This window comes from Sinohyriopsis cumingii, chromosome 8 (assembly GCF_028554795.1).
Source record: "Sinohyriopsis cumingii isolate HCF-2022 chromosome 8, ASM2855479v2, whole genome shotgun sequence".
In the NCBI taxonomy this organism is placed as follows: Eukaryota; Metazoa; Mollusca; class Bivalvia; order Unionida; family Unionidae; genus Sinohyriopsis; species Sinohyriopsis cumingii.
This window is the reverse complement of record NC_142968.1, coordinates 73,207,608-73,235,485: the sequence shown is the minus strand read 5'-3', so window position 1 is coordinate 73,235,485 and position 27,878 is coordinate 73,207,608. Positions and strand designations below refer to the sequence as shown.

The 27,878-nt window shown below is 37.8% G+C and overlaps 1 protein-coding gene across 2 annotated transcripts in view; it reads left to right on the top strand.

Annotated features, from left to right (window-relative positions):
• The window catches only part of LOC149793805 (kyphoscoliosis peptidase-like), a 184,835-nt gene that overhangs the window by 4,871 nt on the left and 152,086 nt on the right, over positions 1–27,878 (top strand). The window contains exons 2-5 of one of the 2 annotated variants that reach the window (XM_089967802.1): positions 5,197–5,409; positions 6,818–6,933; positions 15,195–15,311; positions 16,151–19,519. The exons of the other annotated variant lie outside the window; for it this stretch is intronic. Coding sequence (XP_089823928.1) covers positions 5,197–5,409; positions 6,818–6,933; positions 15,195–15,311; positions 16,151–17,465 — 1,761 coding nt within the window. The 3' untranslated portion in view covers positions 17,466–19,519. Of the gene's footprint in view, positions 1–5,196; positions 5,410–6,817; positions 6,934–15,194; positions 15,312–16,150; positions 19,520–27,878 lie in introns of those variants that run through there. 2 annotated transcript variants of the gene reach the window in all.

Here is a 27,878-nt window from a genome sequence, read left to right as displayed (position 1 = left end):
ACTTTCCAACGACTTCCATACAACTTCAGTTGTAAATTAGAAAGCTCGATGTTTCCATAATTAATGCAAGATCACACACAAAACAACCTGCCAAATATGTATCAACCGCACATCTGCATGTTTTATCTTCATCATGTTTCCGTACAGCCAACCGTTCGCGCCTTAGAAAATATACAAGTATCCCCTAACACTAGGATCTGTTTTATCTCCGCCACCTTAGGCTTGTTAATGTATGCCTTCCAGGTACATTTCGCCAATACAACTGCACCACATTTGCCCCGTGGCGACATAAACGGTATCTGCCAAGTCCCTTCTTATGTATTCCTTTGTGCAATTTACCGGTTTCCTACTGTAAATACTGTCCTTGCAGTCGAACCACCAATATACACCACTAGATTTTATTATGGACTATCTTACGACATGGACATTCATTCGGTTTTGGCCTGAATTGACTGCTAGTGAAACATGTCATCATGGAAATTGACTAACACTTCACACCGTGACGCTTGATCCTAAAAATTGGCTAATTATTTCGGGCTAGGAATATTTCCGTTGCGCCAAATTCCAACAATCACACAAGTAATCACACAAATCTAAGAATTGATTAAAACGGGACGTTATAACCAAATACGAATACACCATATTTATTACACTATTTTTATTATCAATACTTCTAAACGGGCGGCTATATACCATTTAACAGTCGGGGAGAAAAGACTATCATCATTATTGATCTGGCAATCTTGGTCCAATTATATTTAAGAAACCGCTTCAAAAACCATACAAACGAAACTGCCTTAAAACCCAGCAGAAAGGTAAAAGAATGACTTCCTAGACAAACTGTAATAATGTTTATAATGAAAAAATCTCTCTCGAGTGAAACAGAGACGTTAGTGAGGATATATATATATTTATATATATATATATATATATATATATATATATATATATATATATATATATATATATATATATATATATATATATATATATATATATCATGGACTTGGCATCCGTCCGTCTACGAGAGGCGATGGCGTAGCTCTTTTGGTTATTCTTCTTTCTAGCTCTCTTTTCCGCTTGTTTTATTCTTCTCTCTTCCTCTGCGTTTTGAACTCCCTGCCTGACAGCTAGACGCCAGCTGGAACGGTTGTTTGCACACCTCTCCCAGTCGTTGACATTGATGTTTGCCGTCTTCATATCCTTCTTGCAAACATCTTTGTAGCGCAGATGTGGCCGTCCAGTTGGTCGTGCACCTTCTGCTAACTCCCCATATAACAGGTATTTGGGAATGCGACCTGGGTCCATTCTCTTGACATGGCCAAGCCAGCGAAGGCGCCTCTAGCTGAGAATGGAGAACATGCTGTTCATGTTGGCCCGTTCTAGAACCTCTGTGTTGGGTACTTTGTTCTGCCACTGGATGTGCAGAATGCGCCGCAGACATCTCAGGTGGAAGCTGTTGAGTTTCCTCTCGTGTCTTGCATAGGTGGTCCATGTTTCGCTGCTGTAGAGAAGTGAGCTGAGCACGCAGGCTTGGTAGACACACAGTTTCGTCTTCTCTGTGAGGTTGGGGTTGTTCCAGACCCTCTGGTTAAGTCTGGCAATCGCTGCTGCTGCCTTGGCAATCCTGCCGCTCACCTCAGAATCAATGGAGAGTGAGCTGGAGATGTTAGACCCGAGGTATGTGAAGTTCTCGACAACTTCCAAATTGTAGCCTTCGATGGTGACAGAGGGAGGGGAGTCTGTGTCCTGTGCCATGACATTCGTTTTCTTCAAACTGATGTTCAGTCCAAATTCCTTACATGCATGGGAGAGGCGGCATACCAACTGCTGAAGTCCATCTTCCGTGTGTGATGTTAAGGCTGCATCGTCGGCAAAGAGCAATTCACGGTTGAGTACCTCTGTGACTTTAGTCTTAGCACGGAGACGGGCGATGTTGAACAGCTTGCCGTCAGCCCTGGTATGGATGTACACTCCCTCGCTGCAGTCCTTGAATGCATACTGGAGAAGCATGGAGAAGAAGATGGCAAAGAGCGTTGGCGCAAGGACACAGCCTTGCTTGACTCCGCTGATGACTGGGAATGCTTCAGATGTTGCGCCATTGAAGCACACTGTGCTGTGCATGTTCTCGTGGAACGACATAATGACAGCAAGCAAACGTAGGGGGCAGCCGATCTTATGCAGGGGTCTGAAGAGTCCACTCCGACTAACCAGGTCAAACACCTTCGTCAGGTCTATGAAGGCAATGTAGAGGGGCATCTGCTGCTCGCGACACTTCTCCTGCAGCTGATGTAGTGAGAAGATCATGTCTACAGTTGACCTGCCGGCTCGAAATCCACACTGGGTAGACGCGGTAGGCTAGGATCTGCAAGCGCGCCAAGGCAACAGGGGCGAAAGTCTTTCCGACAATGCTGAGGAGGGAGATGCCCCGATAGTTGTTGCAGTCGCTACGGTATCCTTTGTTTTTGTACAAAGTGACGATGTTGTTTAACCTGGTCTGTGATGACTTCGCCCGTCTTGGACTTGAGGAGGGCGGTCTTGTAGCTGGGGCGGGGGGGGGGGGCAGTCGCCTTTTTGATACCCTCATACATTCCTCTTGTATCCCCGGTGTCAGCAGCTGTCTGTATACTGTTGCAAAGGTTCAGCCAGTAGGTGCTGGCACAGCGGCGGGCTGTCTTCTGGGCGTTGTTCCTTGCAATCCTGAGGGCTTGTAGTGTTCTGGGGCTAGGTGCAGCATTGTGTGCCAGGAGGGCTTTCCTCTTTGCCTCAGTCACGGGCTCCATCTCTTCCCAGTTTGCCTCATACCAACCGACATTCTTTCGCTCCCTCTTCCCGTAGGCTGTGATGGCTGAATTGTACACAGAGCCACGGATATGGGACCACTCGGAGTCAATGGTGTCATCAGGTGTCACTTTGGTGAGGGCTTCCGTCAGTCTGCTGATGAACTGCTGTGTTTTCTCTGGGTTGCTTGCACAGCAGGTCTTGATGCGTGGGTGACCCTTCTTCTTGGCGTGGTGCAGCTTCTTGGGTAATATTCGCACCTTGCTGGCACGAGGAAGTGGTCCGTGTCACAATCGGCACTGTGGTAGCTGCGGCTGAGGAGGACACTGGCCAGTTCTGCACGCCTGGTGATGACGAGGTCTAGCTGGTGCCAGTGGCGTGAACGTGGGTGTCTCCACGACACCTGGTGGATCTCCTTGCATTTGAAGAAAGTGTTGGTCACACATAGGCTGTGGGAGAAGCACATCTATAGCAGTCGCTGACCATTCTCGTTGATCCTGCCCCTTCCGTAAAAGCCGAGACAGGTGGACCAGGCCTCATGGTCAGCTCCCACTCTAGCATTGAAGTCTCCTAGTAAGTAAAGGCTTTCATTGTTGGGGATACTGGATATTGCCTGATCCAGAGACTCATAAAACTTGTCTTTCTCCTCGTAGGTGGAGCCCTCTGCGTACACGCTGCAGATGTTGACCGGGCCTAAGGACGTTGACAGTCGGAGGGCAAGGATTCTCTCAGTACCTCATGATGGAGGTTCAATGAAGGCGATTAGCGTGTTCTTGACGGCAAAACCTACACCATGCTGCCTAGGTTCATCCAAGGGCGTCCCCTGCCAAAAGAATGTGTAATTGGCTTCCCTGATGGTGCCGTTGTCAGCCAGTCGGGTCTTTTGGAGGCAGGCAATGTCAATTTTCAGTCGGGACAGGTCTCTGTCAATGACGGCAGTCTTCCGTGCATCGTCGATCTGTTGTAGGTCAGCGGTCAATCCAGGACACATGGTCCTGATGTTCCAGGTTGCAAAACAAAGAGTTGGAGTCTTCTTATTTCTTCTTTTAGTCTTTCCTGATGCGGAGTTTTGGGGCCCACTTGTCGAGATGGTTCTCTAAGCTCCACGCACCCAGTGAAGCAGGCAGGCCATGGCGGGCAGCACCTTACTGACTGGGAGCTGCCCAGCTTGAGGCGGGCGGTAGCTGTCCAGTGAGACCTGGTGATCTCTCCCACCGTCAGAAGTAACCCCTGGCGCCAAGCTCTAGCCATTCGAGCTTTGACTTAGAACCGGTAAAATGCTACTTCTCGTGTTGTGCCGACGCCGTATGACGACGCTGGAGTGTCCTCTCCAGTGGAGCTATGAAGCCTGGGCAGGGTCGTATGGAGAATCAGCTGTTGCCCATGCAGCAGATCCCCCCCTCCACGCAGCTGGTGTGCCCAAGGGAACGACGAATGCCGATACAGCTTGGCATCAACGGCGTCGCAGGCGTTGCCGGAATGACGTTGAAGTCAAAGTCAGACCGCCTTAGGGACTCCATCTCCAGATTTTCTGTCGGGGTTTACTCCCTTAGCCTTTCCCATGAGTGGGTATAGCCACAAGGCAGCAGAGGTTTGTAATCGGAGTTTTCCTTCTCCTAAATGAGCTACCATCCAAGGTTTACGAGTCCCCATCTACCCGAAGGAACTGGTTTTAAGGCGCCAGAGGACCGCCTTCACCCCTTCTCCTGTTAGTGAAAAACATGGTCTGCCGGGCTTCAAATCTAAGCCACTCGCGAAGGCCAGGAGCTGGATTTTAGTTGACAGAGGCAGTTAGAGGCGCAAGCCGTATGGGGCATTTTGGAGGACTGGGGCGCTTGTCTCCCACTATATATATATATATATGCGACTGCTGATACTACAGTTTATGAAGGAATTAATAGAGAGAAAAGACAATTGACTCATAAAGTTACAGAATATGTTGGTTCCAGTATTTGTAACAACAAATTTTGAAGGTCAGACGATTAAGCTCCAATGATTGATTGTAAATGTCTTAATAAATAAGGTACCTGTATCAAATATTAAATCATATTTTATTTAGCAAATGACTAAATGGGATACAACATCAGCTTTCTTTTGAAATATGGAAGGGATGAAATGAATTTAAAGCCCAAGTTGTATCTTTTTCTACTACAACGATCAACATAGCTCCAATTATTTTGTAATGTTATTATAACCTCAAGGCACATGAAAAACATATAGTTTCACACTTCTCTCATATTACTTTTATATATCATAAGTTATATTTGCAGTTTCGTAGGGATGTTTCAATATCTAAATTGAGCAAGCAATCTGAAATTGTTAGTATATTTTCTTCTTTTTCAATTGGGAGAAAATACACAATTAGTTTGCTAAATCGTGCAAGTATTGTTCAAGTGCAGCGTGTATCCATTTTAGAGCGTTTCCAGTGTTGAAGTTCCACAACATACGTCAAAGACCAAGAAGCTGAATATTGTACCGTCCGTCTCCAGGAATATCAAGGATCAAGATCTCAAGGAAGAGGCTAATGTACATGGTGCTAAAGTTCCACCTCATCCTCCAAAGAACAAGAAGCGAGATATCGTACCTGATCCCAAAATCTTCAAGGATATCGATGAACATGCCCTTAAGGTTGGCGCAGCCTTAATCTATAAGTATAAGTGCACAAGCTGTCAGTTGAACCTATTTCCACTATACAAGTAAAAACTTAGACAACAAACATAAAGCGGACACTCTCTGATTTTATCATAAGTCCCAAATTAGATTAATCACAGTCTGCCAGCCCTGCAGAGACGACATGTTTACCCCAATATATATATATATATATATATATATATATATATATATATATATATATATATATATATATATATATATATATATATATATATATATATATATATATATATATATATATATATATATATATATATATATATATATATATATATATATATATATATATATATATATACATATATATATATATATATATATATATATATATATATATATATATATATATATATATATATATATATATATATATATATATATATATGAATTCAGAATGTAGACTGCCACCTATTACATATTTGTCCTAATGCAGGAAATTCTATTCCTTTTAAATGCAGGTTATCGAAAACTTTAACTCCATATCCCAATCAATTCGCTTTAACAAATACTTCGATGTAGTTAGTGCACAGGCCTATCTCGTATAACAAACATCTTTGGCTTTGTCTTTGTATCATAAAGATAACCTCCGAAAGAGATGTATGAAACTCACGTGAGTAGGTTATTCCCGGTATAACTCAATATGCCGTAAATGACTCTTAAAGTGCATTTACTTATATCCATATCAACGAAAGATGTTACTGCAATTTTAATTATTAGCCAGCTGAGTGGGTAGTGTTCCATACGCACGACATAAAGGATGTGGGTTCGAATCTTTCCAACCTAGGTCGGCTATTGTGATGTGTCGTAAGGCAAGGCATTTTCCTCCAATTGCTTCGATACTAAAAAACCTACTAGGCAGCCAAACCGAAACCAATTTAATTTAAGGCTAGGTAACGTTTTTGTATCTCTTACCACACTATGAATTTCCCTGTGTTTTAGCTACCACTGCGTCTAGATAATGAATTGCTCACTGTAATACGACCAATGAAAAACAAGTATTATTGATTGTATCTTGTGAAGAAGTGGGTACATAAAAAGTAGACAGCTTTATGATTACCGACTTAAATTTCGACGAAACTATGTTAGCTGCCTCTCAAAGGCGACAGTATAGTCAATAACTTTTTACTTGCGAAAAATTTCGATGAAACGTAAGGCACAATAGAGTTGGGGGTGATTCCGCAAAGTACCACTAAGCCACTAATCTTGTTTTCTTTTTTCCGTGTGAGAAAAAAAAAAACACTTATTAAAGATTCTGAAATTCAGTCTCTTGCACTTTATTTAAATCTGAATATTTGAGAGAACGCTGTTTATGTATATAAAACAAACATTAACTTCACAAATGTATTCTTCCTTTTTTAAATAGGCACCAAGTTCTCTTCGAAATTCAGTAAGCGAGCTAGTAAATTATCTTGTTAAACCGGCCAAAAATGATCTGGAAAGAGTCCGCGCTTTCTATCGTTGGATTACAGATAATATCAGGTATGTCAAATATTAATGTACAATCATTTGGTAGGTAGATACATTTATTACAACTGCATACGGACTAGAACACTGTAAACATACAGACAGTTACGGTTTGACACTGGAATTAAAGAACATCCGTTTTTTCTGCTAGATTTGCGAATAGCTTTCGACAGGTAATATAAGTAGTTTTCCATTATATTAATATTTATATATTCTTATTCATATATATACTAAATTTTGAGACTGAGGAAAATTTAAGTCATGCATCATAAACACCACCAGGACTGGGGATGGCCCCAAAGCGTTCGGGCTATTATAATGTTAAAATGCCCACCACGCCACACCGTATATATTTGCTCCCCCGAAGCCCCTAATATATCATTGTACATGCAATTAATTGTACAAAGAATAATTAGAAACATTATAATAATAATATTTATAATTGGTAAAATCAATGCAAAAAGCTTTTCAAATGGAAGACCGGGAACTCAGGTCATCATTTTGCAAAGGAAAATTGCTGGATGCATGCCGATCGTGCACGAAGGGTGGTGTTCCTGTTTCCTGTAACCATCACAGGGTTAGTGTGCGTCGAACACCATCATTGTTTAAAGATACGGTGGCCCAAAACTAGGGTACTTAGATATGGCAAGCCACTACAAACTCGTCCTAGGAACACTAATCTTGTTAATTTATCTTTAATCGTAAAGAAATCCGTAGGCAGCTGTCTCACCCCAAAAATTATGTACTGCCCCCAATGCCATAATTAGTATAAGCCGATGACCTATCTGGCGAGTGAAATACCAAGTTCACGGACAATGGGGGAAAACGTAACTAATACAAATTTTTTTGGACAACGTCGTCACCATCATGTCCATGCGTCCACTTCAATACAACCTTGATCTAAGACGCTATGATGTCGACGCAGTACTCCTGAAGTGAATATTTCTATGGCACAACTTAATGTTGGCTAGTGGACGGTAATCGCTATCTTAGAATATCGCGATGTGATGTTCTTAAGCGGCGGGAAAATGCAGTATTGAAATCCTCGATTTAGTGAGCACCATTGGAGACTTCCAATACGTTCCAGTAGGGTGTTTTTTCCAAGAAAAATCAAGTTAATTATTAACTAGCAAACTAACAAACTGTGCTGATCGAATATCAGCCCAAATGTAGTATAAACGCAGTAGCGCAAGTGGTATTCGGCGCCGTAATTTCGTTTGGGAATATATCATCGAATTAAAGTTTTGTCGTTGACTCCGACACATTTGTGGTCGTGCTCGGAGTCGTGTTAGAGCTGCTTATCCCACATTAGAATTCTAGCATTCTAATTCATTCACTATTATCAATTAATTCGTGGACCAGCTGAAAATATACTTATAGTTCCATGACCCAACCGGTGGATATGTGGGAATGATTTTCTACTTTATTCCACATCAATGACAATGCTGTATATACCTTGCAATCCCAATATACTCTCGATAAACACACTTCGCGCGCCTTATGAGATCTTCTTGACATTACATACCGACTTATGCAGTCAAATTTGCTTACGGCAAACTCGCAGGTGTCGTCAAGAATATTTCGACGGGCCCGTTTATTTACAAATACTATTTGTGTTTTTACTTTTTATTTATACTGGTACGATTCCTCACATGCCAACTTTTCAGTAAGTTTCCCTACTTCATCCTGCGTCAATCGGGCATTATCTTCTGCATCCATAGCGGCTAATAGTGTGCGTTCTGTTGTGGCAATCGTTTCGTCGAATGGTTCTGATAACTGGATATTAATGTGTTATGTGGTACACCGGTTCGCCTCAACGTCCCTAGAAGACGATGTAGTGCATGTGCGGATTCACTTGTCCGATCAACGGTTTCTTTCGTGGCTTAGCAAGTGGGCATTTGTTGGCGCGGTACATTCACGATGACGATGACATGTTGCGAATGAATTTGCATGCTAATGGTATCAAAGAACTCTATTAAACCTATTGTTTGGGACCTTTATATCTTTACGACGTGTATTTACTGGTCGATACACCAGTGGGACAGGTTTGTTTGAAAGTTTGTTTGGTGACGTTTAAATAATTATTGACGTAGCTTGTCGCGAATTTCTTTACGAGAAACCACAATTAAGTCATCGGGAGAACATGTGTCTCAAGATGTCATGCATTTCCTCGCTCTGTACTTGGCTGGATCTCAAACGTATTCTAGAATTGTCTCAGCGGCTTGTCTTTGGCACGATATCATCAAAACCTTCTTCGCAATAATCAAGCCAGATATGGGGATATTCAGTAGTAATCAGAGGATGCCGACCATGCCTTGCGCACATAATCATCGAGTCCTACCTGGTGTTCAGCCATGCCGAAAACTTTTACAGTCTCGCTGCTGGCACAGTACAGATAATTCCCATATTATTAATCGCGATATACATTTATTGAACATGCGGATGGGATCCACATTTGCACCATTTCACCATAAAGCTGTGATCAAGCTGAGGGGTAACTTCATTATCCCATTTACTTATGCTGACGAGTTTATGTGTGGGTGTCAAAAGAGTAGCATCAGAATCACTAAAGGTATATATTGCAACTATTGTTTTTGAAATGTTGCGCGACGACACAACCTTGTTATTTGATTAATGCTTGGCGAGTTCAATCGTGAGGTATAATCCGCAACTGCAATTCAATTGGAAATTCTCTTGCCAAATCAGTTGTATTCTGGAACCGATTTTTAATATTACCAAAAATATATTTTTTATCGTTATGCTACTGAATCCCTATTACTCGGATGCCAAACCATTATGATATCCCCTGGTGGTAATAACGTCATCATATTTTCGCGTAAGGTTCTCAGCAGCACACGGCATGGGGAAATGATGCGTCCAATATTAAAATAGAATCAATTTGCTAAATGTTGAGTACCAGGATTACTCTGGCAATAACTTATATGATTAATTTAAATTTATCACCCAAGATCGGGTCGATGTGTGGTCTTGCGTCCAGAGTTATCATGGCAACGGCATGTATGGAGAGTTTATGTTGAATATTACGAAGATTAACAGTTTGCTCATCAACTACTGGATCGCTCAAGGGTCACTATCTTCTAAGGTTCTGCAGCCAACGTGATTTATTCGACAGCGATTAATGTGCCTCTGAGGCGTTGATGCTACTACACCCTAATCCGTCAGTTAACTATTCAGTCACAGGTACTCGATTTCTGAAGTTATTTTATGGCTTACAGACAAATACAGAAATGCCATGTGTCGCAGAATATAAACCGAGTGGGTTTTGGATAAATGAATAAGACAAACACAATGTGATAAAGATGGAAATTTATGACATGAATTAATAAAGAAAAATATATGATGTAAAAATACAATGATTTTCTCACGCTCTCAACATACGATTGACTCAAATCACTCTACACAGCATTCACACATTGAAAATAAAACAAAATATAAAACAATACTAAGTACAGATCCAAGAAACCTCATGGACTGCAGATACGCTTCAAACAGTATTTTACACTAAAAGAGATATTCTCATAATCTTGAATATGAACTCTATTAAGATTCAAAATAATCTTATGAACACAACGAAGATTCAAAATAATCTTATGAACACAACTAAGATTCAAAATAATCTTATGAACACAAAGAAGATTCAAAATAATCTTATGAACAGAACGAAGATTCAAAATAATCTTATGAACACAAAGAAGATTCAAAATAATCTTATGAACACAAAGAAGATTCAAAATAATCTTATGAACAGAACGAAGATTCAAAATAATCTTATGAACACAAAGAAGATTCAAAATAATCGTATGAACACAACGAAGATTCAAAATAATCTTATGAACACAACGAAGATTCAAAATAATCTATGAACACAACGAAGATTCAAAATAATCGTATGAACACAACGAAGATTCAAAATAATCTTATGAACACAACGAAGATTCAAAATAATCTTATGAACACAACGAGGATTCAGAATAATCTTACGAACATAAAAATGCAATTAGAACAACAATTGAACCAAACGTATGCTTCTAGACCCCTTGTACAGTCGTCCGATTCCTTGGGTTGGCCCACACTCTTATCGGCCGCTCGCACCCTTTATGGATCCATCACATGTACAGTCATACGTATACACACGTACAGGCAGCTTACTACACCCTTTTTAATTCGCTACGTCTACGTCCATTGCACAGACATACGTACATATATACTTATCGACAGCACGCAGCCTTAAATACTCTGGAAACTTCAGACAGCTCTAAACAACTTTAGACAGCTTCAGACAGCTCTAGTCATATTCACAGCCACAATCAGAGTGACAGTCACAATCAGAATCATGACTACAATCACAGCGACAGACACTATCAGCTACAATAAAACCAAATTGGTCATAATAATAGTTTCTGTAAAATCTCTAGATATATGATAATACTTTAACCTCTAATAGTGACTTGTAATTCAAAGTTCAATACTGCGTTGTAATGAATCCATTATTACGCGATAAGACATTACAAACCGAATAAGCTTCGCATTTCAAATGAAAATGTAAATTTAACACTTACCTCTATGGCTGGAGAACAATGGAGAGCGTATACTCTTTGACGCGATCCAAAACGACCAGTGTCGGTTTAGAAATTGATCTTGCTTAAATCCAGCGGAGAGTGAGCAAAAGTCGGGGTAAAAAGCCCGTGCATATCATGTTATTAATGTTACTTCGTCACAAGTAATTTCTGGTGAGGTACATGTTAATACAGTCACTTACCTGGAAAAACACGTATTCACCCTAGATAACGTTGTGCGTATGTACAACGAGAAATAGTCGAATAGTTCTAACGCAAAAGTTATTTCTTTGCCTAATTCTGTGACAATACCTCCCCCCAAGAAAGAAAAAAAACTGTACGCATTTTTTTTAAACCCTCACACAATAAAAGAAAAATGACTACTAGTTATATGTTACAATATTTACACCGGTAATACTACAATCTGGCTTTTCTATGCTGGGTAAACATTTATCCAAATTTCCAATCATGCCCTACTGAAGTAGTCTGCCCTTATATTTTCAACTCCTCTTATTGCCTCTACACGGAAGCGATAGGGTTGTAGTGTCAGTGCCCAAAGCATCAATCAATCGTTAGCCACCTTGGCCTTGTTTAAATACAGTAGGGGTTGGTGATCAGTCTCGAGAACGAAATCTCACCCGAAAAGATGCACATGATACTTCCCAATTTCCCACACTACGGCCAAACACTGTTTCTAAATAACGGAATACTTTTTCTCCTTGGGTAGCAATTTCCTACTCGAGTAATCTACGGGTAACTTATTGTTATCTTGTTCTTGAAGTAAAACTGCTCCCAACCCAATTTCAGAGGCATCTGTTCTTAAAATAAAGGGTTTGTTAACATCTGGTAATTTTAATATAGGTGCACTGACTAGTTTCTCTTTCAGCGCGCAAAATGCTCTATCTTGTGGCTGTCCTACTCTACTTTGTTGGGTAGCCCCTTCTTTGTCAGATCAGACAGTGGGCTAGCAATGGCTGCAAAAATTGGTATAAACTTTCTATAAAACCCTATTAGACCTAGAAATTAACGAACTTGCTTTTTAGGTGCGTTCCTAATAGCTTCCACTTGCTTGGGGTGAGGTTTCAGCTGACCCGAACCACTGACCCTATGACCCAAACAATCTAAATCTGTACAGCCAATACTGCGTTTAGTGTTTCTCACTCTGAGGTTCGCTCTGCGGAGTCTATCGAAGAGTTCCCCGAAGACGGGCACGTGCTCACTCCTAACATTCGCGTACACAAATATGTCATCTACAAAGCTATCAACGCTTGTTAAATCTCTTAGCAACTTGCGCTTGAAACGACAACAGGTGGCACTGACACCTTCTAACCCGAATGGCATTACCTTGAATTGATATACTCCTTTCTGGGTCGCAAATGTATGGGATGGTTTGCGATGGCCACCAATGGAGACAAACAGGGTTTATACTTGACGTATTGGTTCTCGTCGACGTCTTCGAGAATTTCAGGAACGTTTGTCACAATTATTATGGATCAGATCATTAATGGTATTATTCCTCTCCTTCAGGTCATGGGACAATGCATTGAAAATCAGTGAGGTTTCCTGAAACTTGTTTACCGATGTCTATATCTTCAGTTTTGTTGCAAATGTAATTCTACGAGGCATCTGCGTCAGGAATCATAGGCATTCGAAAGTAAAGAACATGGATTTGCTCGATCGCAATCATAACCAGGAATACAAGTGCATCATTTAAAACTCAGTAGTAATCTTTATGGCTGAACCATGTCGAAATCCAATACAGGTTGAACATTTCTCGTGGATAAACCTTTAAAAATACACAGAGGAGTTGCTCATCAGTGATGATGACCCGGCTACTTTCTCGAGGTCGATTTATTTTATCCGTGGAAACTCAACGAGCAGCATAGAGATTACCAACTGGCACCAGAAAGCTTGGTAGTGACCGATAACATGTTGAGCCCTCACAGGCTGCAATTAAAAAGCATATAGGAAACAAAGCCAATTTAATTCCGTATTTCATGTGAAAAATAGTTAAGTGATTTATTTGTAGGAGTTGAGCTTTATATAATTAATTGTGTGCTCAAATTCGATCAGCGTGTATGGTTAGAGACCTTTCATCAGTTTTAACACTTCAAAAAGACAGTTACCCACCAGCAATTTCGAAAAAGATATATTTAAGCCAATGAATAATTATGTATTCAGGAAAATCATGGAGAATATTCAACGGCGAGTTGATGTCTATCTGATAAATGATCTCGTGCAGAGAAATAAATTAAGTGCCGATCCCATTTGACAATATGAAAATCTTTGATGAAATTTTAGTGGCGATCAGCAGAAAGAAAAAAAACAGAATTGATAATGAGGAAACCCATTCATTGTTTTTTTTGCGGTGTCGGAAATGTCAATAATGCTCATGTGCGATTTTCAATAAGGGCACATCAAGTTGTTGTCTACCGACACGGACACGTTATGAGTTACGAAATCAAAACCGATCATGTGTACGGGGATATGTTTTGGACAAGCATTTATTCCATTTATCCGGTTATCATAAACTAGTAAATTTCACAATGATTCGAAGAAAACGTCATCGGCAAATTTAAAGACGAGGCGAATTCAGTAACCGTAGTGGAAGTTTTAGGGTTGAGAAGTACGATGTATTCAGTCGAATTAGTAGGTGGATGTGTCAAAGAACACGCGAAAGGCGTATAACAATCTAATAGCGACATGAATTAATATCGACCTGTCTTAACTGAGAACTGTTAGAGGAATTAAAATATTCTCGAAAATGAATACGATCAGATTGATCAGATCGATATATCTTAACACATCTACATACTCGCTGAATAAAGTTGAGTTAACGTTTTTCGATGACAAACGCTATGTTCTGGATGATGGTGTTACAACACTGGCATTCATAAAGATATTAGAGAAATGATTGGAAATGATATGCTGGTGGAGTTGGAATTATTGTAAGCATATCGGTAATCGGGCTGGTATGCGCAAGATTATGGCAGGCGGTAGTCGGTGTTGGCTCTAAGTCGCTTTGTTTACTTTAGCTAAATAAAATATGGCGTTTTGCGCAGGAACTATAGTCCAAAATGAGAGATGTCGGTTCTGGCACATCAGGAGACAATCAAACCATGGTAGTTCCTTCTTACAATGAACTATTCTATAATAAAGTGTCATGTGCTGTGATAGAATCGGCATTTGTAAATGCTGCTCATTTTGTGGTCTTCCCCATTACACGTAATATCATTCTAATGTTTTTAATTAGTATGTGCATATTATAGGAAGAGTGGGGAATGATTTCAGGGGAGAATTTGCATTTAATGGGGGTTGCCCCTTGTAAAGTATATAAAATTAACTACATCTACAATGATTTGCTAGCAGCGGAAGAGAAACCCAGACCCACTGGGCAACGTAGGTGATCAATCGGACATTATAATATTCAAAAGTAGGTGGTGCCAACTATCACTTATCCTGTTACTTCAACCCTTAGACTTAGAAAGTGCAGACATTTTATATACAATACATAACTAGATTTTAAAATCTAAAATTCGTTTTCGGCATTTATCTTTAAGCAACGACCAATCCGGAAACCACCACATTTTGGACTGGTTGCATTATAGCATTTTGTCTGGTAGCATTGGAACAACGCTACTTAGCCAGAATGAATCTGCATTTGTATTTATTATTATAGTCATACATGTATAATTTCAGATATGATACGGATGGATTCTTCAGTGGATTAAAACGTTCATGTGATCCTGATGACGTTTTAAAATCAGGAAGATCTGTGTGCCAAGGATATGCAGATCTCTTTTCGGCCTTCTGCGGGTAAGGAACCATTTTCGAAAGCCAGCAGCTGTGCAAATACGTTTTGGACGAAATGTTTTAACTGTAACCACATAGATATCTACAAAAGAAACCATCCAATGCACTTAGTCTTATAGCGTTATCCTAAACATAAATGTTGCAGACTTAAATACAGAGCATATATTAACATGGTAAGGTAAATGTATAAAATTTATTCAAATCAGTATATGTCTTGCCATGTATATTAATTTGCATTTGTCAGTTGTTTCTCCATAACTATATATTGACCCTCTTCTAGATTCCATTGTTGTGTTTTACTGTTTATATAATGTTGTTTACTTGAGAAAATTAATTATTCTTTCATTTAAAATCTGGGGGTTAATCAGTCTTATTGTTGTGTTCCGTGTATCATGTGAGTGGCATTATTTGTTCAAATTATTATTTACTTGATATACAAACTGCTCATCTAAAATATTCCATAACTGTAGCATTAACTTAGAATTATAGTGAATTCAGACAAGAACATATTGGACTATTTATTGTAATACATAAAAGACTGTTAGCACATTTACATAATTACGGCCATTGGCACATTACCACGTTCGAGACTACAGGCAGATCAACATATTCAATATTGGAACTTGGAATATCACTGGAATTCATTTGGAACTTTATATATTCGGACTAGGCATAAAACGTTTACACCTATTTGGCGTTTAATTCCCAATATTATAATATCTTTATAAATGTTCAATTATTTGTTGAAGTATACAACTTGATAGTTTTCACTCTTTTCCTGTTACTACGATTAAGACCATTAGAGACATAACAGTATAGCTTATATTGTTTTATAATTGCAGACAAGTGAATATTCCTGTTAAGACAATAAGTGGACATTCGAAGGGCTACGGTTACGACCCTGAGATAGCTATAACCCCTTCTACGGGAACCGATCACGCGTGGAACGCGGTTTTACTGAATGGCGATTGGCGGTTTGTAGAGTGTACCTGGGGAGCTGGCCATGTGAAGGACCAAACTTTTAATAAAGAGTTCACTGAATTTTATTTCCTTACAGATCCAGAAGATTTTATCAGTGAGCATTATCCACGCATGAACAAAATCGAGGAGCCGGATTCTAATTGGCAGTTGATGAAAAAACCTATTTCACTTGAAGAATTTTGCAGACGAGTACATCTTAAGAGAACCGCCCTAGAGTTTGGAGTGATACCTGTATCACATACGTCTGGAGTGCTGGAAATTAAATCGGATGCTACCATTACTATCCAAGATAGCCACAAAAGCATAGAAAGCTGGATGACAGATCTTTCTCTAAGCAATGGTACAGATATGAACAAGTATGTTATGTCCTACATGCAAAACTCGACTACTCTGAATATTAATGTGCGACCAGCCGCCGCTGCGAAATATGTTTTAGAAATTTTCGCAAAACCTAAAGGAAAGGAAGACCATTTTCACAATTTAATACTACAGTATATTATTAACTGCAGCGATCCTGCAAAGCCCGCAAAACCGTACCCCTCAAGAAAAACACCGTGGGCATTTTGCCCAGAATATAGACAGTATGGATTTGCAGAGGAAGCCTTGACAAATCCGGTTTATACGGCAAAAAATGGAGAACTCATTATAAACATACCAACAACGAGACACGTGGAGGCTAGGGCGAAACTTCAGCATGCAGAACACAGAGTTGATAGTTCCGAGCACTACACACTGATTGAATCGTCTGCTAATAAAATAGTTGTTATGGTCAGGATGCCTACTGAAGGCTTCTACTCACTGGATATTATGGCAAAACGACCGTGGGAAGGCAGCGATAGCTACTGGTCATCTATTGCTTATCTGATTGATTGCCGAAAAGCCATGATTCCGTGCTACCCGTTTCCTGAATGCTATTACGGAGCTGTTGCAAAACACAATTGCCGACTTCTAGAACCCCTAAAAGGTCTTCTCCCGCCCAAATCGACCGTCAAATTTCGGCTCGAGGCTAACATTTTACGGAGGATTCTTGTATTGGAACAGAATTTAAGCAAAACAGGCAATGGTGTTTTTGAGGGAACGATAACTACTCCAGACACAGGCACGATAACTGTATATGGGTCAGAGAACGACAGCGGAAGCTTGGATGGTTTATATAGATTCTCTGTGGCTACTTGAATAATAGGTTTATAATCATTGTGTCTTCGTCAATGAATAAAAAACATTTGTTAATACACTGTAAATGGAAGGGAATGGTCATCCTGAAAGAACATATCATATGTACAAACTATCTGTGACAATAATAATGATAAAGACGCAGATCGTCCACAATAAATGAAGCTTAAGCAACGTAGTCGGTTAATCTGACGTTTAAAGAAACTCGAAATATAAACATCGTCCAGTTCCGTTTTCGCGCACGTTTCCCTCCATACGGTTTGTTTCTTGTACTTTGATATAAATTTTTCAATGACAAAACCATTCTGGGAAGGCAACCATCTATTTCTCTAAAATAATTCAATACTAATAGAAATTAATCTCATATGATTGGCGGATTTGTCATCAAATTGGGCATTTAAGGACCCCTCTTAATATTTAAGCGATTTTGTTTATAGACCTTATCTCGTTTAAGTACCTGACAGCTTAGTTCTTGATCACCATAATTAAAACATATCAGATTCACAACTTAGCATTGTAATCAAAAGGAAAGGTATTTGTACCTTTTTATATTTACTGGATAAATATATATTTCTCTAATATATCCTTGTCAATTAAAACTAACCATTGAGCACAAAGCAAGTATGTAGTCTCGCCTCGTGCTTTTTTTGTTAAACCAAGTTTCTCAAGAGCAATCCCAGCTCTAATGAAATTTAAAAGAAAAATACATTTCATATTTATTTATCCCTCATGACGTTAATCATTGGCGTGATGTCATGATTTTGTTTCTCAGATAAAATGCAACAGTGTGAAAATTGTTCTTGGATCAGCATCGTACGATTAGATTTTATTTCGATGATTGCTTTGTAGAAGCTTGCAGTAGTCTTTCTTTAGAAATTTTTCTGGTTCTGAAAGTACAGTAAAAGGCCTTGACATAAATTAAATCGAGTCAAGATAATGTAAGCAATCATTAATGGTTAAGCGGTTTGCGAATCCGAGATTATCGGAATGCAAATTCAGTTTGATCTTTAATTTCTACTCCTCCCCAAGGGATCTCAGAAGTTATGAAGTAAAAATAGATATACTAGCTCAACTAGTTTTAACGGAACAATTACATGTTTATCTATTCTTTACAGGGACTGGAGAAGATAAAATTCAATCCTCAAATACAATCTCATTAAACGTTTCCGGAAATGATGATTTTAGGACTGGGAAATATCCATGTGATGCTTCAGGAATTTTAATGTTAAATGTCATGCTAATGGTATGCACAAATACCAAAAAATACAGATTTTATTTTAGCCGTGTCAAATTTTCATTCGATATTTTATAGGCGTATTATAATTACGGAAAACTTAAAGGAATGACAAAGTATTGTGAAAATAACCTCAAGTTTCAGAAGTATTTATTGATAGATTTTTGTGTTGTTTTTGTGTTTTATTTTTATTTTATTTTTGTTTGATCTACTTTTTGTAAGGAAACAATTGTGGTATGATTTTATATTATTTCTTTTTCGTTCTCAACGTGACGCATATTAATGCGTCCTCTTGCGATTGATTTTTTGTGTGGCCAGATTATGCTTGTCGATACAAACGCTAAGTATCTTATACTGATATTCAATGTTTGTTCAACATGTACATCATTTTGCGTCGTAGGATGATCCGCTTTAACAGACATATAACATATAATCATATGATTTAATATGTCTTTGATCGGTTATGTGTGTTACTTTTAAGGATGAATAGAACAGAAATGATCTGTTGGGAATCGAAATGTATGTTAGCCTTAACTATTTACATTGCTTCTAATGCTTTAAGTTTCTATTTTTTATACATATATAAATATACTTTATAAAGAATAAGATATTTGGATAATTTAATAATGGTGTTTCTCATTTACACTTTCTATGAAATATGATAATGCAAAAGCTCATTTGTTCATGAAGCATGAAAAGTCACAAAAATCGTTAAAATCAATTTGGATGTAAATCGATATTTGATTACACTGAAGCAGAGTTTTATGATGATAATGTAACAATGATATAAGTGCAGCACAGGAAGTAAAATAAGTTTTGAATTCTTTTATCTTTAATTAATAGTACTCGATTTTTAGAACATTATTATAGGTTTACGAAACAACAACAACTACAACAAAAATATAAATAAATCACAGTATGTGTACCACTTAACCGAGAAATGTACCTTATAATGTCGACAGAATTTGCAACTTTATATCATTCATTATAGAAGTACAGCATATAATTCCCAACTAAAGTGCACTCATATCCTTACAACGAGCTATATTTTAGAAAGTTACTTGATCCAGACCAAATTCTCTTTCCCTCTCCCTCCAGATAAATGCATATTTTTCCTCATGAATGAGAGGGGAGGGGTAACTGAAAACAAAGAATTGTGATGACATTGTGTACCAAATTAAATTGGTTTAGAAAATGGGGATTAATAATACTTTAATCGTTATTTTCATAGGTCAATAATGATTCATGAGTGGACAGCACACAGTTGCAAGAGCATTGTTACAACAATGTTTATAGATGCGTATTATTGCGCCATGGGCGGATTACAGTTTAATATACCAATAGAGTATTGGTATATTTAATTGATTTATACCAACATTTTAAAAGCCATGCTATTTTTAATATATATATATATATATATATATATATATATATATATATATATATATATATATATATATATATATATATATATATATATATATATATATATATATATATATATATATATATTTATTATATGCTCATTTTTTCCGGTTAACTTTACATTGTCAGAATCGTTCAATATTCCCCGATAATGAACGCGCGCGACAATACACATATAGCATTCAAGAGAATAAAAGAACTACTTTCTATTGTAAACAAACAATGACGCAGACGCTCTGTAAACAAACAATGACGCAGGCCCTCAGCACTTTTGATTTGTAAACAAATCATGTACACTTGCGTAAGAGGCTGTTTACGTTGTGTTTGTTTAAATTCGTTTCTGAATGAACTAAAATATGTTTCGTGGACTGCAAAAAAAACCCCCACAGCTGTTTTGGCACATTCCGCGTTGACACAATGTTACGGATTTAGGCTAGCTACATTATATAAAAAACAGAAGATTATGTCCTTACAAATAACATACAAGTGACAAGGCATATACTGTCTTCTTTATCTGGTGATAAGAATGGCAAAATAAAATAAACTTACAGTATTACATCCTGAATTTCCTCAAAATGATTTTTCTTAATTCTGCAAATCCGAATTACATGACCCACGTCAACGGTTTTCAATATGGATTACACATTTCGAAATTGTGCTGCAATTTCGATGATATGTACAACTGCATCCTCCTTGCTGCACTCAGAATGAAATAAACATTAAATTAGATAGCGTCTTTTTGATAATTGCAAGAAAAATAACTGAAAGACTTCATATTTTTCCCACGTTATGATTTCAAACATTCAATGACAGAAACAGAAACACATTTGCAGACGTAAACACGCTTCTCCCGCGCCACTTCAATCCGATGTATTTCATGTATAATTTTCACAGATGAATCCAGTCCAAAATCACAAACTTTCTTCGAATCGAAACAAAATACCAAAATATATGCATTCCAGATCAAATGCGCATTCATTCACAATATGACTACAAATTTCAATCTTAACTAGACACGCCATTTTCTTTTGAAAGTTGTGTTGAGCGCGCGACTAAGTTCAAATTTATCTGGGTGGAGTTATGTGCGCATTAATAATGATGTCATTGTGTAATGACAAATCTGCGCTTGTGTATTTAGTCTGGAATACGGCATTCATTCATTTACGTTGTTTCTTGTAGTGTATTTTGTTTAATTAAACCTGAGGTAGAATAAAAAATGAGCATATGATAAAAGGTTACTGCATTTGTATGGGAAAATATAAACTCGTTTCGTCGGAAGGATATAGTGCACTCACAAGTTCGTGCAGTATTCCATCGCAAAACTCGTTCATATGTTCCCATACAAATGCAGTAACCTATAAATACCACATACATTAAAAATATGGGTCTGGAAAATTACTCACGATTTTAGCTTTATTTTTCTCATCTTGAAGTTACAAGGGTTCGTTTGTTTGACTCCAGCAACAGACACAAAAGCAACAACAAACAAAGATATAAAAAATCAAGGACAGGTTTATTCAATCATTTCTCATCTGTAAAACAGAACTACATCCTTTTTTTACCAGTTCACAGATTCAAATTTTACGTATAGAAATATACCAGTAGATAGAACAATAGTGGATATATCTCCATTATATAAAATAAGGTCATAGTTTACTAAAATTAAGCCTCCGTGTTAAAAATATCTGGGGGGGGGGGATTATCTTATTTAAAATTATGAATCCCACTTTGGGTTCCGAAATTCGTCTGCTTATGAGAACGTGTAGTTTAAAGACTAAGTTCCAAATTATTCTTCAAAATTTCATACATTAAATTTTCCTTTACACAAATTGTCTCTCTCATTTTTCCTGACCTAATCAATATTTATTCTAGAGTTTAATCTTCACCAGTCCTTTCTTATATTCTTATCCATCTGCGCACTTATCTTTCTACCCCTGTCTCCGCACGTGTAAGCATTCTGGTAAACAAAGCATGGATTGGTGGGTATTGAAAAAGAACGGCCAATCCAGATCGACCATGCTGACGGAGCATGACCTCACGACGGTAATACATACAATACGATGTTTTAATTCTTCTAATTTCACATCATATTAGACAAAATAATCAGTAGTGACAAACCAACCCGAATATATTATTCTCATCTTCGAACGTTTGTGCAGGTAATTTAATTTTAAAATCGTGTATTGTTCTAAACAAAATACGCGAACGGGTAGCGAGCATTTTGATGTACGAGGCGACATCTCAAAATAGCAACATTCTACTAGTATAACGTGTTGGGAATAAATTCAGCTGAACCTAAGATGCATGAATTAGATGTTTGTGTGTGTGTGTGTGTGTGTGTGTGTGATTTGAAGTTTTAACGTAGGTCTTAACAATTTTTCAGTCATATCGCTATGATGTCTGCAGTGTGGCAGTTTATAGTAATATCTAGCACTGGGTCTTCATGCCGCAGATATGTGGTATGATGTCCCACCCACTCACATTATCCTGACACCGGGCCGACCAGTCCTAGCACTAACATCCCAATGTTGAGCGCCAAGCGAGGCAGCTGTTAGTACCATTTGTGTAAGTCTTTGGTATGACTCGGCCGGGAATCGAACCAACGACCTCCAGCATCCGAGGGGTGTGTGTGTGTGTGTGTGTGTTATTCACAACCCCAACTGGACTTCCGAAACCAGGATATGCCGCCTTGGAACATTCAAACCAAACGGGTTAAACCAATAAGACTGGAAAAAGACAGCCATGCACATATAAGATTATCTTTTGTAGCCGACGCATTTTTTAAAAATAATATTCTAAATTTGCGTTTTAACCTATAATCAATACAATAACAATGAAATATCCGGGATATTATTTTCACTTACATAAATGTACATACATCTACCGATGTGATTATGGCTCATTGATTTCTAGGTCGATAAAATTGTAATCCAGCATCCGATTTAAAGTAGGCTAGTTGAAACATATTGGATTTAAAGGTTTAATTCCTGTAGAAACGGCCATTTATATTTTTGCAAAACCATCTGTTTTTTGTGTTAATTTGTTTTTCTTGTTTATGATTTGTACTTGCCTTTGAAAAAGATTCATTAAGAGTCGAAAGTGCTTCGGCTAGTTAGGGACTGATTAAGATAAATATGATAGACTAGGAACAGTGCAAAACTAGTATCTAGCTAGCCTAAGCGCTTTAGACTTTTAATTGGTCTTTTTCAAAGGCAAATACAAAACATAGAACAGACAAAAAAATTAAACAGACAAACCTTTGTCTTGTAAACTTTACATGACTATGACTTGTTGCTGATGCTGAAAGATATTTTATATTGACCTAGAATCTGACGAGCGTCAGCTGTTATTCTATGTAAATTTATGTACTCGCAAATTATTTCCCTGATAGTTCATTGTTATATTTGTAATGATATGTTACTGGGTGACTAATAAGCAAAGTTTTAGAATTATTGAAAAGAGAACATGCCGGCTGCAAAAAGGTAATTTTATTTGTGAATGGCTGTCTTTTTTATAGTCTTCTTGGTTTAAACCGCTTTGTTTAAATGTTCTAAGGCGACGTAACCAGCAAGAGTCCAGTAGGTCCTTTATGTTCTTTCTATATAATGTATTCCCGCCATATCTATCGGAGAATGGTGTTTTCATTACGTAATTTAGTATAATACCATAATACATCCGTCTGGTTCCTCGCTGATCCATAGTACTATTTTTTTCATTTGGTCAATATATACGCTTTACCGTTTATTTATTTATTTATTTTATTTATTTCCATCGTTTTAAACATGTTATGTCAATTCGTTAGTAAAATAGAAATAAGTATTATAAGCAGAAACAAATGCCTTTCATGTCATCTACATTCAAGTCTTTATGCTTGTATGGATGACACAAAATTACTTGTCTGATTTAAAATAGTTCTCTCCACCCATGTTAAGACGGTTAACCTATGAAAAAGTTATTGGTAGATTGTAATTTTATAACCTTTCGTCAGTGTTGAATTTATACGTTCCGAATATATTATCATTTCTCACGTAACATAATAGGTCTATCCACGCATGCTTTTTCTTTTTTTTTTTATTCCTTGCTTGATTTTAACTGAGTAATGTTTATGATGTATGAAAACTGTTATTGCACAACTCTCATAGCTTTTACGTCAGCCTAATTGCTTGTCTTTAGCATTATGTTTAAACAGTCGACAACACATTCCATTTGGTAAGTAACAAAATGTTCAATATTTCATTTTCCAGCAAATCTATTACTCTTTATTGCAGATACATTTCCCTCTTTACGCTTTATCTTTTCAGGTTCTCGCTCTTAAAATAGTTATCAAGCTTAAGAGTTGTTGATGTCAACTCCCCTTGCGTTTTCAATCCAAATTATTTTATTTTTATACTGCAAGAAGATTCATATATCTGACAATCCCTGGTTATCAACGGGACTTACATAAACGCTTTAGTAGTGTAATATCTTTATCACATACCGTGTTATATGTCAACAAACATTTCATCTAAAGAGTTTCGTATTCTGTGCACATTCCTTTCCATGTGTCCAGATTACAAAGGACCAGCATTAGACTGATACTTGTTTAAGCAACAGGACTTTCAGGATTGTATGATACATACTTTAAATATCGTTCCGTCAACAAGAATACATATACAAACATAAAGATAAAACTATATGTTCGACAGATTGCTTAAAGTGTTATCAACAGGATTGCATCATATATGGCAAGACCATTATATTTAGATTTTTTGGAAATTAAGAATGATTTCACGTGTATTTAATTTCTTCATATCAAAATGGTGAGCTTCAAACAGCTAATTTACATAATGAATTGAAAATCTGTGTTTTCATAAACAATTGTGGACTGATCTTGCAAACTTTACGCGATACTTTAGCTTAAACTTAGATTTAGTTGAATATAAAATTGTATATGTGCCCTTATCAAATCCATATTTATCCTTTCTCACACGTCATCTCTGCCGTATAGGCGTTATTTCTATATGCCTACAGTCTTGCCTTCCTACGGAGGCCGGCTAGTGCCACGTTGAAATAATTGTTTTATTTCGTAATTACGACATACTGTATCGTAATTACGACTTACTATCTCGTAATTACTAGTTAGCTATCTCGTAATTAACAAAGTGGCACTAACCGGCTTCTGTACCTTCATGTTAAACTAATTAAATATTTCTCTCGGACGACAATTAAATTTATAAGCATGTAGCTTTGTGCAATTATCTTACCGTGTAAACAACAATTCGTCTTATTTTTAAACATGTGAACAAAAATAAATATTTGCAACTGCCAATCGTTTTCTTTGATCTGCCAATCTCTGCGTGCAGCCGCCTCTAGTCTTCTGAATGCACCTCATCGTCACAAGAGACATGATTCGTCACATGTTTTGAGACTGCTCTTACGTTAACCAGGAATGGATGGTACATAATCACCTGTTAAACGCTGGAATTTACCACCAATCGGAGCCCTTGGTCGAAAGGATAGAAACTCTGGAAATAATTCAAACATATTTGATAGATATTTTTTTTATTTATTTATTTAGCTTGAGTCCTCCCAGCAGTAGCTATGCAGTGAGATTAAATGTTGCCATAGTCTATTAGTAAGCATATGTTTACTGCTTAAGTTATATCGGAAGAAAATATCAACAAAAACAAATGAATATCCATACAATGATAGTATCCACCTACGTCCGTCCAATTTGTTCAGTTATATGTAAATGCGGTGGTGATGTTAAATTTTTTCTGTTAGAAACCCTGTATGTATACAGGGCAGTATCCTTCCTGAGGAATATGCCGTGATGAATTGTGAAGTTAAACAGTACTGAAACGCACCTGGCTCTGCGCATGAGCAAATTGAAAACTTTTATTTTTTTTTAAAGCTCATATTAATTATTTAAATGAATTAATTTAGCCGTAAACCCACACATAAAAAGACGTGCACTATTTAAAATATACTGTGGCTCAGTATTCCATAAATGTATAAGTAGTGAAAGGGGTCACCCTAGGGACAATGGGAATTACCATTAAAAACACCCTTGGGTCACTCTGGGGACTATGTAAATTTAACATTAACCACCCTGGGTCACTCTAGGGACAAAGGAAATTTAACATGGGCAAAAAACTCTGGGTCACTCTGGAGACAAGGGAATTTAACATTGGAGAAAGGAAAAAAAATGTCTAGGGACATTCTAGGGACAAAGGCATTCGAACAATGGAAATTTAACATGGGAGATATTGCTGGGTCACTCTAATGACAATGGGAATTGAACATGGGGAATAGAGTTTGGGCCTGTCTAGGGACAAGGGGAATTGAACATGGGATTTTTCTTTAAAAAAAAAAAATTTTAAAAAAGGGGTAGGCAATGGAAAGTCAATCTCTTTCCGAGAAATGTGGGTGGCCCTGAAAAGGGCCTTTGGTTTCATCATCATCTTCTTCTTTTATTTCCTCCACTTCTGTAGCCATCTTCTAACTTTTGCCATCATTCCTTTCTTCTTCTTTTCTGTTTCCGGTATCCAGTCCGGGTGACCCATGGCTCGGAACTTCTGTTGGATTTTTATCCAGTTAGCGTTCAGTTTCTCTAGTTCTTCCTTTTTCTTTCTATTTTCTTCTTCTTTTCTATCTTTTGCCCACCTGTCCTTTATTTTCTCCACTTCTTCTTCTATCACCTTTCTCATCTTTTCTTCCCCTTTCTTCAATCTTTCAACACTTCTTTTGACAAAGGGCCACTCTGACCTTTTTTCTATCTCTTCCAAAAACCTTCTTACTTCTTCTACCTTCTCCAGGGCCTCTTATAATGTTCCCACTCTGACATAAGGGGGATTTATTAGCCCTCTCAGTCTCTTCGCTTCTTCTTCAATTAATCCTTCTATCATCTCCTTGGCTAATTTTAGTTCGTTCACATAGTGCACACTGGTTCTTAACCTCCAATCTCTTTCAATCCTTTCAACTCTATATTCACCATCCACCATCCAAAAATAAACATGCCTTAAATCATTGAACAGTTGGGACACTTCCATCTTCTTTTTTATTCTTTGTAGAATGGTTTGAACATCAAACTTTGTGGGTTCTTATAGTGAAAGCGCGGACGTGAAGGAAAACATCCCCTACTTTTCTCATTTCATATAATGTACTATCCACATAAGTGAAGCAAAATTTAACAAACCCCAAATCTACTATTTACACACGCAAATCATTAAAACTAAATCCATAATCTACTATCCACACAATCCTACGTGAGCGGTTACAAAACCCAAACTATACTCTCCACATACGCTAAGAAACAATAAACAAATCCATAATCTACTATCCACACAATCGTACGTGAGCGGTTACAAACACAAACACAAACACACAAACACATACACTCACACTATGAAAAAAGAGTCAGTGTTTATATTCACACAACTCTACATACACACATTGGCAAATCGATTGTTATTTCTTTTCTAGAGTATTGGGTAGCCCTGAAAAGGGCTGTTGGTTTTTAACTCCAGATGCACCTATCTAATGCTGGCACCTTCCTGGCCTAGCGCCACACACACATCTTCTTCCCCAGTCTCTTTTCACTCTTTTTTGGGGGATAGCAGAGGCGGGATATGTGGCTTCAGAATCCCAATTTTCTGTCTCTGGGATTCTGAAATTTCTTCTCTCCTTTTCCACCTCTTCTTTTCTTCTTCTTTCCTCCTCCTCTCTCATCCTTCCCTCTTCGACAATGGCCTCCGCGGCCAGTTCGTTCAACAGGC